We start from the raw sequence: 14969 nt of genomic DNA, 5'->3' as shown, positions 1-14969 counted from the left end.
AAATTAATTTTGTTATATGCCAGAGAAAGAGAGTAAGACTAGGACAGGGACTGGTATCCCTGATGTGTCTCACCATTCCCTGATCCCATGAACATGCCTGATGTATTCATGCTGACCTAGAGTCTGAACCCTGGTCCTTTCTATGTGGTTCCAGTATTGTGTAATGGCACCCTCCTACCGGCACTACCTTGGCTGGGACTTATTTTGGATTATTACTATTACTTAATTCGCTATAAGAGCATGCCTTTACCAGGGAGAGAGAAAAAGTGAATATGAGAAAGTACTGCCTGGGGAAGGGGTTTGACTTGTTGTAATACCTTCTCCATTCTCCTCTTGGAATTTTTGGTATGTGCACAGGCACACACACCTGGTATGTTTTTCAGGCCACCAGATCTGAGACTCCAGCCACACAATTAGCCATGTGGGATCCAGCTATCCCAATTACCATGCCACCTGGCTAGTTTTATATTTTGAATTTTTTTTTTTAAAAGAATTATTTTATTTAACTTTATCTATTTATTTGCTTATTTTAATTTGACCAGAGAGGGACAGAGCGAGAGAGCATGAGGAAGAGAGAGAGAGAGAGGGAAAGTGAGAAAGCAAGTTGTCAGGTCCGGGACCCGGCAGATTGAAATGGATGCTAAGCACATGTGGTTGTATGCCCAAAATCCCTAGATGAGAATGGAAGAGAAGGGATTGGGTATGGCCCTCCCCCATGGGGAGTGATTTCTCACTTTCGCTCTCTATCTCTCCTATCTGGTGAGCGCACATGCCTTATGGGAAAACATAAAAAAAAGAAAGAAAGGAAAACCTATTTGGGCTAGCTGTCCCATAGCACAATAGTTAAATGCTATGTGGGGGGAGCCTGATCTCATGTGGCTGACCATGGTTTGAATACTGGCCTTAGCTGCTTTAAAAACATGCTGGACATGAATGCAGGAATATGTGCCCAGGATCCTGACAGAAAGAAGGAATGGAGGGAGGCCAGCAGGTAGTATGGTTAAGGCACTGGACTCTGACATGACTGACTACTGTTCAGCTCCCAGATCCAGTGTCTTGAAAATATTTTGTGTATATGTGTGTGCGTGTGCGTGTGTGTGTGTGCGCCCAAAATCCTGAGAAAAGAATGGAGAAGGGAGTGCAGTGTGGCTATCCCCTTGGAGGGTGATTTCTTACTTTACCCCTCTCTGTCTCTCTCCATTTCTTTCCAGTGAGAGCATGCATCCTGGGACAGAAAACCTTTAAAAAAAGAAAAAAAGGATTGCAGCATGACCAGTCTCCATTGAGAGATGCTTTCTCTCTCTCTTTCTGTCTGTCTCTTATATATGTGTGCATATGTGCACACACAACCTCTGGAATTTAAAAACAAATAACCTATTTGGGACTTTTTCTATTCAACTGATGCCAAGTTTGGCAGCTTGGTTGTTCAACATCATTCCGACCTCCAAGTCTTTCCCTTTGGAACCAAGTCTTTCATTTCTGCTGGTGTTTGGCTATTGGCATTCTCATTGAATACAAAGATAAGTCTGGGGTTGCCAGTGTGAGATAACCACCTTAGCACACATCCTGCCTTACATTTTGGTATTTCATTTTGAATTTTCTTATAAATTAATTTTGTTATATGCCAGAGAAAGAGAGTAAGACTAGGACAGGGACTGGTATCCCTGATGTGTCTCACCATTCCCTGATCCCATGAACATGCCTGATGTATTCATGCTGACCTAGAGTCTGAACCCTGGTCCTTTCTATGTGGTTCCAGTATTGTGTAATGGCACCCTCCTACCGGCACTACCTTGGCTGGGACTTATTTTGGATTATTACTATTACTTAATTCGCTATAAGAGCATGCCTTTACCAGGGAGAGAGAAAAAGTGAATATGAGAAAGTACTGCCTGGGGAAGGGGTTTGACTTGTTGTAATACCTTCTCCATTCTCCTCTTGGAATTTTTGGTATGTGCACAGGCACACACACCTGGTATGTTTTTCAGGCCACCAGATCTGAGACTCCAGCCACACAATTAGCCATGTGGGATCCAGCTATCCCAATTACCATGCCACCTGGCTAGTTTTATATTTTGAATTTTTTTTTTTAAAAGAATTATTTTATTTAACTTTATCTATTTATTTGCTTATTTTAATTTGACCAGAGAGGGACAGAGCGAGAGAGCATGAGGAAGAGAGAGAGAGAGAGGGAAAGTGAGAAAGCAAGTTGTCAGGTCCGGGACCCGGCAGATTGAAATGGATGCTAAGCACATGTGGTTGTATGCCCAAAATCCCTAGATGAGAATGGAAGAGAAGGGATTGGGTATGGCCCTCCCCCATGGGGAGTGATTTCTCACTTTCGCTCTCTATCTCTCCTATCTGGTGAGCGCACATGCCTTATGGGAAAACATAAAAAAAAGAAAGAAAGGAAAACTTTTTCAATTAATATTATATCTATGTTTTGTATAATTTTAAAGTCACAAAAGGGGTGAGCTAGTGGCATGGTGGGTAAGGTGAGTAGATGCCACATGGCCAACTTGGGGATCGAGTCCTGGACCTGGTGTGAAAACCATGCTGGGCATGTGTGTATATGCCCAAAATCCCAAAAGGAAGGAGAAAATGGAGGAAAAGGAAGGGATTGTTGCATGAATATGTTCCATGGAGGGTGCTTTCTCATACTCTTTCTCTCTGTCTCTCTCTAGTGAGCAGTTGCACCCGCTATCAAAATTTATAAAAAGAAGATGTTGCTAGCCAGTAGGTGCTATGGTCTTTGGGGTGCTGTATTCCCATATGGCCAACCATGGTTCAAGTCCTAGACCTGGTGGCTTGCTTTCTCTCTCTCTCTTTCTAGTCAAATTAAAATGAATGGATGAATGAATGAATAAATAAATAAATGAAGCTAAATAAAATAATTCTTTTTTAAAAAAATTGTCTTTGGGACCAGCAGGTGGCATGGTGGTTGGGAGGGCGCTAGACTCCCACGTGGCCGATCACGGTTTAAGTCTCAGACCTGGTGGCTTGCTTTCTCACTTTTCATCTCTCTCTGATTAAAACTGGAAAATAAAAAAATAATAATAAATACAGTTTAAAAAATTGTCTCTCTTGGGGCCAGCAGGTGGTGTGGTGATTAAGGGTGCTGGACTCCCACATGGCTGACCGCGGTTCGAGTCTCAGGCCTGGTGGCTTGCTTTCTCACTTCCTCTTTCTCTCTTTCTCCATCTCTCTCTGGTCAAATTAAAAATAAATATTTTTTTAATTATCTCTCTTTTATCCCTTTTCCTCACCTATCTAGGCCCTCTTTATGAGTTTATTATGTTTGTTTGTTTGTTTATTTGGAGAGCTTTTTGCTATAGGGTGCATGCACTTGCCAGAAAGACAGAGACAGAGAGAAAGCGAGAAATCATGGCCACGACACAATCCCTTCTCCTCTATTCTCTCGGGATCTTGGGCACACATGCACATGTGCCCAGCATGAGTTTAAGCCATTGGGTCTGGGACTCGAACTGTGGTCGACGGCATGGGAGTCCAGCGACATAGCCGTTACGCCAACTGCTAGTCCCTAGTTTATTATGTTTAATGCAAAAAATACTTCATGCATATACAAATAAGGCTAAAAATGTTTATACTAGCACCTAAAATAGAATTTGGGTTTAATGTGTATTAAACAATGTTTTTGCTTTTGGACACAGTTGTAAAGTATTTTTACTTTTTTTTGTAAGAATTATTTTATGAGGGACCAGCACTTAGCGTAATGCTATGTTGCTGGACTCCCATCTAGCTGATCGTGGTTCAAGTCCTAGACCCGGTGGCTTAAACTCACTCTGGGCACGTGTGTGTGTGCCCAAAATCCCGAGAGGAGAATGAAGGAGAAGGGATTGCAGCATGGCCATTCCCCACCCCAGCGGTTGATTTCTTGCTTTTGTCTCTCTGTCTCTCTCTGTCTTTCTGGCGAGCGCACACGCCCTGTAGGAAAAAAAAAAAAGAATTATTTTGTGGGACCAGCAGATAGCATAATCACTATGTCTCTGAACTCCCATGTAGTTAATCATCGTTTGAGTCCTGAACCTGCTGGCTTAAACTCTCACTGGGCATGTGTGTATGTGTGCCCAAGATCCCAAGAGGAGAATGTAGGAGAAGGGATTGTGGTGTGGCCATCCTTACCTAGGTTGTGCAGAGATTTTTATTAGTGAACTAAAGCTAGCTGTTTGCCATTCCTTTTAGTCTTCTCTTGGTAAGCTGTCAACTATCAATTAATGAGGTTATGGAGGTAGGGTAGGGCTTCAGAGATAAACTGAAATGTCATTTAAAACAAATTAGGAAAAAATTTAGTTAAAAATACTCAGTTTTCTTTCTGGATTTTTGGCACCATTTCCTATTACCTGTTTGTCAATAACTTTTTCTAGTTTTTTTTTTTTTTTTTTTTTTTTTTTAAGGGCTTGTCTGCTTTTTAAAATTTTTTTTTTAACTTTTATTATTACTATTGTTATTCAGTCTGATCAGAGAAAGAAAGGTGAGGGGCAAAATGAGAAAGCAAACCATCAGGTCTGGGACTTGAACCGCTGTTGGCCATGTGGGAGTCCAGTGCCTTTAACCACCATGCCACTTGCCAGCCCCAAGTATCTATCCTTTTCAAATGATGTTACATTCATGTTCTGAGCTTACTTTCTCAATTTTGGGCCTGCTTATCAAGGTAACGTATTTCTTTATGTCATTTAAAATTTTTTTTCTGCTTTATTGACAGTTTCCAATTAAGTATAATGGTTTTCCTCCCCTTAACATTTATTTATTTATTTGTATGATTTTTCAGCCACCAGTCTGGAACTTGAACCCTGGTCAGCCATGTGGGAATCACCTTAACACCTTAACCGCAATACCACCTGCTAGCCCCAAGTATAAAGTTTTGTCTTTCTTATTTCTTAAAGCTTAACTTAATTTTATTTATCACTATTATTATTTTTTTTTAAGAGAGATTTTTGCTGTAGCATGTGTGCACTTAACAGAGAGACAGAGAGACCAAAAGTAAGAAATCACCCCCCAAGGGTTATGGCTTCACTGTAATCCCCTCTCCTCCATTTTCCTCTTGGGATTTTGGGCATGCATGCACACGTGCCATGTGGGAGTCTAGCACCTTAACCACTGTGCCACCTGCTGGTCCCCATTATTATTATCTTTTAATTTGCTACAGTGCATGTGTGAGAGAAATCAAGCTGCCAGGTTCAAGATTCAAATCGTGGTTAGCCATGTGGGAGTCTAGTGCCTCATCAACTATGCCATCTGTTGGCCCAAGGTTTTGTCATTCATCCATTGAGTATATTTACATCTGCAATTGTGATTCCTGGCTTATTTGGTAAATTTAAAGCCAGTGCTAAATACACCCATGAAGGTTAGAAAACTCAGTGTTTCCCTGAAGGACAGTCCCCTTTCCTCATTAACAGTATTTAAGACTAAATTGGAGCACTAAACGGAAGTTAGTTAAGTTCTGATAAACAGTCTGAATTGCTATGCTGCTGTTACTTATTTCTACTCTTTAGTTGAGTTTGGATTACTGTGTAGTATGTGCACAAAATGAAATGATAATTGGTATGACTGAATAGAAATCTTCTTTTTCTTTAAGAATTACTTATTGGGGCCGGCATGTGGAGGTGGTATGGTGGTTAAGGGTGCTGGACTCGCACATGGCCGACCATGGTTTGCTTTGGAGCTGGTGGCTTGCTTTCTCATTTTCCCTCTCTCTCACTTTGCCCCTCTCTGATCGAATTAAAAATAAATAAAGTTAAATAAAATAATTCTTTTTTAAAAAGTTATTTAATTTTTATTTATTTATTTGTTTTTGAGATTTTTGGCTATAGGGTGCATGTGCTTGCCAGAGAAACAGAGAAATAGAAAGCGAGAAATCATCCCCCAAGGGGGATAGCCATGCTGCAATCCCTTCTCATCCATTCTTCTCTTGGGATTTTGGGCACTCATGCATATACGCCCAATATGAGTTATAAGCCGCAGGTCCAGTACTTGAACCATGGTCAACTATATGGGAATCCAGGACCTTAACCACTACACCACCTGGTTGCCCCATTATTAATATTTTTAAATTTGCTGTAGGGCATCTGCACTAGCCAGAGAGAGAGAGAGCAAGTTGCCAGGTCCAGGACTTTAACCATGGTCAGCCATGTGGGAGTCCAGTGTGTTAACCACCACACCACCTGCCAGCCCTGAATGGATTCCTTCTAAGAGTTTTCTTCTACAAAAGGTGTGACTCTTAAATACATAAAAAGTGTGACAAGGGAAGCTAGGGTTAGAAGACTGAAGCAGGTATGTTTTTGCTTTCCTTGCCATGTATTAAAACATGGCCTTTCTTAGATGTACATATTAACTGCCTCATTTCTTTTCATTGTAGGAGACTGAGTGCCCTCTGCGGCTTGCTCTCTGCCAGCACTGTGATTTGGAACTTTCAATTCTCAAACTAAAGGAACACGAGGATTACTGTGGTGCCCGAACAGAGCTATGTGGCAGCTGTGGGCGCAATATACTTGTGAAAGATTTGAAGACTCACCCTGAAGTTTGTGGGAGAGAGGCAGAAGAAAAGAGAAATGAGGTTGCCATACCTCCTAATGCATATGATGAGCCCTGGGGTCAAGATGGAATCTGGATTGCATCCCAACTCCTTAGACAAATTGAGGCTCTGGACCCACCCATGAGGCTACCTGGAACTCCCCTGAGAACCTTTGATTCAGACCTTTTTCATAATAGGACTACCAACCAAAGGAACATGACAACCCAGTTTCCAATTCAGAATAATCTATGTGAGTTGTGTGTGGGACCAGGAAACTGGAATGATATCAAAATCCCAAGGCTAATGGGAACAAAGGCTTTAGTTCCAAATAGATCCTGATTATAGAAACTGCACTGCCACTAGGTAACATTCAGAAGAAAACCTAGTTTTTCCATAAAATGGGAATAACAGAACCTCTTCACTATTGAATTACGGTTAGAGTTAATAACAACGATGATGCTGTAAATAGCTAACACATCTTACGTACTTCAGGCATTTGCAGAATGCTTTGACATGTATTAATCAGTTCTCATTATGAGAGTAGGTAAATGGTAGGGCCAAGATTTGAATTCATGCATTCTGACCTTCTGTTTTAAATCATTCTGCTAGCTTGCAGAAAAAAAATATTTCAACTGTTTAGCATAGTGCCTCATCATTACAGCTCAGTAATATTGCTTATTAATAATATAGTTAGAGGAATCAGCAGTTGGATTAATGGCCATGTTGCTGGACTCCCATGTAGTCGACTGCAGTTTGAATCCCGGACCCGGTAGCTTAAACTCACACCGGGTGCATGTGCGTGTGTGCCTACGATCCCAAGAGGAGAATAGAGGAGAAGGGATTGTGGTATGGCCATCCCCCCGGGGGATGATTTCTTGCTTTCTGTCTTTCTGTCTCTCTCGGTCTTTCTAGTGAGTGCATGCGCCCTATAGCAAAAACCTCTCTAATAATACAGTTAGACTAATAATGAAGTCTTTTCTTTAATGTTCAGAGACTGTTAATAACCAGAGGGCCAATGCTGTTGACAGAATTGGGCTTCTGTCCAGATGTCTGTGAACCTTGGCTATTTCTAAGCATGGATTTAAGCTGAATTGAGTGCTATTTTTGTTTTGTTTGTTTGTTTTTTCCTAGTTGAAGAACAAGAAAGGCAGGAAAGGAATAGACGCCCACAGCCCCCCAAGGAGGGTGAAGATAGTGCAAACTTGGACTTCATGTTGGCCCTGAGTCTGCAAAATGAAGGCCAGCCTTCCAACATGGCAGAGCAGGATTTTTGGCGGGCCGTTTGCGAGGCAGACCAGTGTCATGGTGGTCATGGTTCTGTGAGCAACATAAAAGGTAGGTCTGTTCATTCTATATTAGCATTTGTCTCTACAGAGAGAGAGAGAGAGCGCCCCCAGGAAGGATGGCTATGTCACAATCCATTCTCTTGGAATTTTAGGTACATATATACCTGGCACGTTTCTCAGGTCACCAGGTCTAAGATTTAAATCATGCAGTCAGCCATGTAGGATCCAGCTGCCTTAATCACCATACTACTGGCTTGCCCCACAGTACAAAAGTCACTGACCTCAGAGAATTTAACAAGTTCTCTACTTGTACATGATGTCCTTTTAGAATTGTCTTTTTTTTTTTTTTTTAATTTCCCATAGGGTGTGTGTACTCACCAGAGATAAACAGAGAGGGAAAAGGCAAGAAATCATCCCCTGCAGGGGTGGCCATGCTGCAATCTCTTCTCCATTTTTTTTTACATGCCTGGTGTGATTTTCAAGCCGCTAGGTCCTGGACTCGAACTGTACAGCTATTTGAACTCCATGCCATCTGCTAGCCCCAAGACTGTCTTTAAAGTAAAAGCAAGATTGTAAGCAGTGAGACACCCTTTGGGTCTCTTGTGTAGAGAACAGTTATCTCTAAGATGTATTTGACAGCTGTGTGTTATACTTAAAACACTTACCTCATGAGACATTTTAAGGACCTGAAAATTAAGCAGCTCTGTGAGCTGTCATTCTTCTTATCCTCCAATGTTCATGCTATAGTCCTTTTTCTTCTGTTTCTAAATTCTGTCAGGATTTGAGGCCTGAACAAGGTCATAAACATGTATCCACTGTTCTTCAAGCCACTGGGGCCAGAATTTGAACTGTATTTGTCCACTTGAGATCTGGCTTTCTATGCACAACACTTAATTGTTGTACTAAAAAAAAAGCCAGTCCTGTGTTTTCCTCTTATTATTTTTTAGAGAGATTTTTGCTATAGGCTGAATGTGCTTATTAGAGATAGAGAAAGTGAGAAATCATCCCCCACAGGGGATGACCATGCCACAATCTTGTCCACTCTCCTTGGGATCTTGGGCAGGCATGTATACACGCCCAATGTGATTCCTCAGCTGACAGGTCTGGACTCAAACTGCGGTTGAGCATGTGGGAGTCCAGGACCTCAACTACCACACCACTTGCTGGCCCCAGTTGCCTGGAAATCTTAACTTTTTGTTTTTTTAAGATTTTTGCCATAGGGTGTATGCATTCACTGGAGAGAAACAGAGAGGGAAAGTAAGGAAGCACTTCCAAGGGGAAATGGCCATACTGCAATCCTTCTTTATTTTCCTCTTGGAATTTTGGGCACAGATGTGCCCAGTGAGTTTTTCAAGCCGCCAGGTCCAGGATTTGAACCACACAGCCAGCCATGTGGGATCCAGCTGCCTTAACCACCACATCACTGATGGCTTATGTAATTTCTTTGTGTTGTTTACTGTCCCATTTGTTCAATAGTCTTAGAGTAGGGAGTAAACCACTACTTTATTGCTATTCAAGGAAATTGTTAACAACTAAATCTCTTCCACAATTGAAGTTTTTGTTTAGGATCTCTTAGGATTTATAGCACCACAAATTGATACACATAAGAAATGCTAAAGGAAGTCAGACTTACATATAAATACCCATCGGGGAATAGAAGATTAAAATTAAGTTTATTTTTGTTCATTTTGAGTCTTGATCCTGTGACCTGTTATCTAGGTACAGCTGACGAGACCATGTTGCCTTGTGAATTTTGTGAGGAGCTCTACCCAGAGGAACTACTGATTGACCATCAGGTATGTAGTGAGTTACTTGAGGGCTTTAAATTGGCATATGTGCAGGCCATGGTTGGTGTCATAAACCATATTTCTTTTTTTTTTTTTTTTGGTGTGCTTTTTCCTTTAGGGTGGGTTTTTGCTATAGGGTGCGTGCACTTGCCAGAAAGAGACAGACAGAGACAGAAAGCAAGAAATCACCCCCCGGGGGGATGGCCATGCCGCAATCCCTTCTTCTCCATTCTCCTCTCGGAATCTTGGGCACACATGCACATGCGCCCAGTGTGAGCTTAAGCCACCGGGTTCAGGACTCAAACCGTGATCAACTATATGGGAGTCCAGAAACATAGCCATTACACCAACTGCTGGTCCTGATGATGATTAAAATTAAATAAATTATGCTTTTAAAAAACAGAATAGCCTTATCTGTTTGAGGGTAACCTTAAGAGGTAACCACTTTTCTTCTGAATTCTCTTGTCTGATTTGATTTGGTCTAGTCTGACATTTCCATGACTACTAAGTAGTCCCTGTGCTCTGAGTGATGGAATATACCTTTCCCCATAAATAGAATAATAAAATATTTTAATAGTATCTAATGTTTATGAGTGGCATAAGTAAACCCATTAACAAAGACTATAAAGAATATTTGGGTCTCTCTACTATTGTATGGCCATGGAAAGAATCTTGATTCTTCAAAATAATTTTTTTTAAAGAATTAGTTTTTGTTTAATTTTATTCATTGTCATTATTTTATTTTTTATTTTTCTTGAAGTTGACCAGAGAGAAAGTAAGAAAGCAAGCTGCCAGGTCCAGGACTTGAACTGCAGTCAGCCATGAGGGAATCCAGCCACCTTAACCACCATGCCACCTGCCAGCCCCCAAATTAATTTAAAAAGAGTAATAAAATGAAGATAGGGAAAAAAAATTAAAACAATACAGAAGTATTTAAAAGTAAATCAAGTATTCTGTATTCCCCTATTTTAGTCCCTCATCTCAATATTAAACATAATTAAAATTTTGTGATTTTAGAAAATGTACTTTTTTCCTTTATCTATGATTCCTTTTAACCTTTTTTTTTTTTTTTTTTTTGAATGACAGACAAGCTGTAACCCCTCACGTGCCTTACCTTCGCTCCATACTGGCAGCTCTTCCCCCAAAGGGGTAGAAGATCCTGATGTTATCCTCCAGAACTTTCTGCAGCAGGCTGCAAGTAACCAGTTCAAATCTTTGATGGGCCTGAGCAATTCAGCCCCTGTGGAGGACAGCATCATCATCCCATGTGAGTTCTGCGGGGTACAGCTGGAAGAGGAGGTGCTGTTCCATCACCAGGTAAGAGTCCCTGGATCACTCATCTACTTGGCTCCATACTAATGTTCTGTGAGAACCTGAGACTCCCAGAGCCAGGAATACTTCCTTCAAGTTGCATTCCAGTCTAATCAGGAATTCACATACTTAGCTTCTGGCTATGCCCTGTTTTGTGAAATGACTCTCTGAGGTACATAGTACCTCAGGCTTTCAGGCTTTCTTTTTGCAACTGAAATTTTCATGTTACAACCTGAGAACCAAAGAGCTAGGACTCCATTTGAATAGGCATGGAGGCCTTGCCAAAGGGTGTAGATGAGTTTCCCTGAGGTCACTGATGCTTTCTGTTTTCGATTAGTGGAGGTGTGTGAAACTTGCATTTCAGGAGACCTAGAGTTCTGGCTTTAGCTTTGCCCTGTGGTTAACCTGATAGGTCCTGTCCCCTTCACTGGAGGCATCTGTAAATGAGGTAGTTATCTGAAGTCCTTTTTAGCTTTTACAATAATTTAGACTGCCTGCTATTATTGGAAAATGCAGTATCTACCTAATAGTATTTGCTGAGAGAAGCCATCACTGCAGGTATCATTTCTATAGAAATATCTGAAATATATGTGAAATTCTGTAGAATATCACATGCTTTACATCTGTAATACAGACTTCTGCTTTTGGATCACACAGTAGATAAATAACTAAGTCTTGTCTCTTAGGGGAGGCTATCAAATAATCAATCACCCAAATAATCAAATTATAGAAATATTTTTCTAAGCTTCCCACAACCAGCCATTCCTTCATCCCTGAAAAAAATCAGAAAGTGCTTCTGTCAGTGCTAATGAGAACAGCTGTTCCATTTCAGATGTGCAGTTCCTCTTAGTTCTGACTGTCCTCTCAGTGCAGTCATGGTCCTGCTCTAGATGAAGTGTGCTCCCCAAGCCTGCTGTTCCCTTCACTGCCACCTTTTCTAGGAATGACTCAAGTTCAGTGATACTAATTCTGTTTTTTCGTTTGTTTGTTTAGGACCAGTGTGACCAACGTCCAGCCACAGCAAATACCCATGAGATGGAGGGGATTTCTAGACAGGATTCCCAGCCTCGGGAGACTTCACCAGAACTGCCTAGGAGGCGTGTCAGACACCAGGGTATTAGCCAGGGCTAAAGCCCAGATCATGGGCTCAGGCCTCTTTACTACTTTTTAACTGCTATTCAGACAGGGGCTACCTGAATCTTGAGTTAGCAAGCATACTAGGGTCTCATAGGGCACTCATCTGGCTATGTGAGATCTGACTCCCTTAACCAGTAGGCCACAAAGCTGGCCTCTTTTGTTTCTTCCATGACCTGGAGAGTAGGGAGAGGAGAGAAAGGAGAAAGAGACAGGCATCTCCAGGGTTTTCATCCCATGATCCACTCTGAGCTTTAGTTAGCTCTGGATCATGGGGACACGTGTGGCCTGCATGTTCAGGGAAGTCTTTGGACATAAACTGGGAACCTTCCTATGCAGGTCAGCTTTGCAGAGCATTATGTTATCACTGTACCATAATAAGCGTGCAGACTCTGTCCTATAGGTTCCAACAGCCTTTAGGAGTGAGCAGTTGTCTTCTGTTCTAAATCTATTCCTGCTCTGAATCCAGCGTTAGTAGTAAGAGTAGGCTTTTTCTTAAAGCTGTTACTATTTTTTCTCTTCAGGAGACCTGTCTTCTGGTTACATGGATGATATCAAGCAGGAAACAGCTAAAGGGCCCACCTATCCTCTGCCCCCCAGCAGACCTATTAATAACATGACAGCCGCCTATAACCAACTGTCAAAATCAACATCAAGCCCGAGACCGAGGTGCCAACCTAGTCCTCCTCAAGTACTGAAGCTCAACAACTCAGATGGCCAGGGTATCCGGGGGCGGAACCAAAATAACCAGAATGGAGCCATGGCTGCTGGGCACGTTCCAGTGATTCATCCCGTTCGAAATCTCTACCCAGAAAACATTGTGCCATCTTTCCCCCGTGGGCCTGCAGATAGATACAGTGCTAGGTAAGCTTGGGAATAGCCCAAGGAGCTTGGGCAAAAGTCTGGTCACTTTGGCCTGGCCTGGGGCAAAACTGAAGTCCACAGAAGGTGAGGAATGTGGGTTTTGCCCATATTGTCACATGATGCCAAAAGTATTCTTTTGGTTTCCTTGGGGGTTTTTGTTTGCTTTATCTGCTAGCAGAGTGCTGCTTTTGCTCTGGCACCAGCTGTTTCTGTTCCCTTTGAGTTTTCTGACCTTTGCTTCCAATCTAGCTTCCAAGCTAGTTTCCAATCCTTTTCTTTCAGTGGTAGGAGTGAAGGTGGCAGGAACTCCCGGGTCACCCCTGTGGCTGCCAACTACCGCAGCAGAACTACAAAGGTAACCTGGACTCCATCCCCTATGCTCAGGAAGGACTCAGACATAGGAGTGGCTGGTGTGGCTCTTGACATCAGAGAAGTTACTGGGACCAGGCTGGTTGTGGCTGAGGAAGTTTCTGTGGAAGCTGGACATTTTCAGGGTGTTGGGAAGAGTATTGCTCTTTCATGGGGTACTTCATGTGTGTTCTGTTGTTTAACAGGCAAAGCCCCCCAAGCAACAGGGCGCTGGGGATGCAGAGGAGGAAGAGGAAGAGGAGTAATGGTGTCTCCAGAGACCCTCCACGTTGGTCCCATCTATGCACAGCAGCACTCACACAGTGCAGGCTTCACCTCTCTGGCTCTTTAGGCAGGGGAGATTTTCTGGATTTAATTTTTTCTAGGTTATGGCCATTTCGTGTCTTTTGAGATTGTGCTGTGGGAATTTGGGCTTTGAGGGAGGGTTAGCAGGGAGGCTGTTGAGAAATATTTCAGCCTGAGTTGCCACCTTTTGGTAGAAGAGAAATGTAAGTTGTGGCCTCTCAGTCCACCAGGTCTCTTTCTCTTGACATACTGTCACCACTGCTTTTTGGTGCTGTTTGGTCTTGGTAGAAGAAAGGGGAGGGTCCTTGAAACCTGGTACTTACAAGTGAAGTGATTCTTTTCCATGTGGGGGCCTAAAATTGGGGGACATGTCCCATGTACTGTTCCTGCCCACTCTATATCTGGGCCTGTGGTACGTGTGGAGCTCAGGCCAGTTGCAATATAAAGTGAGGAACAGGGTCTTAGCAGTTAAGTTGAATTGGAGGTGAGTGGACTAGGAGCTTTGTTCAAAGCTGCTTTTTTTGGCATTTGGCATCACTGCCTTATGTTTCTATTGGGGAGCATGGCTCCTTTGTTTTCACTGCCCTCTAGTAGGGGGGGTTGAGAGCTCCTTGTCCCTACCAGGGCCTTCCATACTGGGCTCTGCCCTGATCAGGACTGAAGCTAAGTGTCAGAGCCCTTTTCCTGCTTTTTATTTTACTGTTATAATTATTAACTTCATTGTAATAGAAATAAAGTTTGTACTTGGAGTTCAGCTAAGTCTTGTGGTTCTTTCTCCTGTGCTCTTTGCAGACTGTGGGCCAGAGTGGACTGGGTTAGCTCTAGGGTATAGAGTAGGTGAGAAGGACTGGGCTTTTTCTGAGACTTGTAACCCTAGCAGCTCCAGTATGAGCTCCTCCTAAGAATTCGGAGCATGCCAGACATTGTAGATTTAGTATCCTCTTTTCATAAATTGGACTTTTGAGGAAACTGATAGGCTTCTGCATCTCCGGTGACATAGAGGTAGGTTCCAGCAGAATAGAGAAAAAGGCAAGTTCCTCAAAGTCTCAGTCCTGAGCAGTATTATCTTTTATCTTGACACCCCAGAGATTGCACAAGACCACATAATGCTGTAAGTCTTTCTTTTTTTTTGAAAAGACAAGAGTCTATGTTACCTAAATTTGTAATCCTCTTGCGTTAGGCTCTTGAGTAGCTGGGATTATAGATGTTCACTACTCTGCTTGGCTTCAGTAATGATTCTTATAGCAAAAAATATATATTTTTCTTTCTTCTGGTCCAAGATCAGGCATTGTATTGGGTTGTTGGAAAAGTCATGATGTATTTTTCTATAAAAAAAATGTGTCTTTTCCAACAACTTAATATTTATGTCTTTTTAAAATTTTTTTAAAAGAATTGTTTTAT

General features: G+C 42.1%; 1 protein-coding gene across 2 annotated transcripts in view; it reads left to right on the top strand.

Moving 5' to 3' along the window:
- The window catches only part of TRAFD1 (TRAF-type zinc finger domain containing 1), a 39060-nt gene extending 24738 nt beyond the window's left edge, over window positions 1–14322 (top strand). For both annotated transcript variants that reach the window (XM_006147974.3, XM_006147973.3), the window contains exons 5-12: window positions 6377–6782; window positions 7664–7867; window positions 9538–9614; window positions 10692–10922; window positions 11910–12030; window positions 12575–12914; window positions 13197–13269; window positions 13469–14322. In XM_006147974.3, the coding sequence (XP_006148036.1) occupies window positions 6377–6782; window positions 7664–7867; window positions 9538–9614; window positions 10692–10922; window positions 11910–12030; window positions 12575–12914; window positions 13197–13269; window positions 13469–13528 (1512 nt within the window). In that variant the 3' untranslated portion in view covers window positions 13529–14322. The remainder of the gene's footprint in view (window positions 1–6376; window positions 6783–7663; window positions 7868–9537; window positions 9615–10691; window positions 10923–11909; window positions 12031–12574; window positions 12915–13196; window positions 13270–13468) is intronic.
- The last annotated feature ends 647 nt before the right edge of the window (window positions 14323–14969 follow it).

This window comes from Tupaia chinensis, unplaced genomic scaffold (genome assembly GCF_000334495.1).
Source record: "Tupaia chinensis unplaced genomic scaffold, TupChi_1.0 Scaffold000226_1, whole genome shotgun sequence".
Classification (NCBI taxonomy): Eukaryota; Metazoa; Chordata; class Mammalia; order Scandentia; family Tupaiidae; genus Tupaia; species Tupaia belangeri.
Note: the sequence above shows the minus strand (reverse complement) of the source record. Positions and strands in the feature narration are given on the sequence as shown.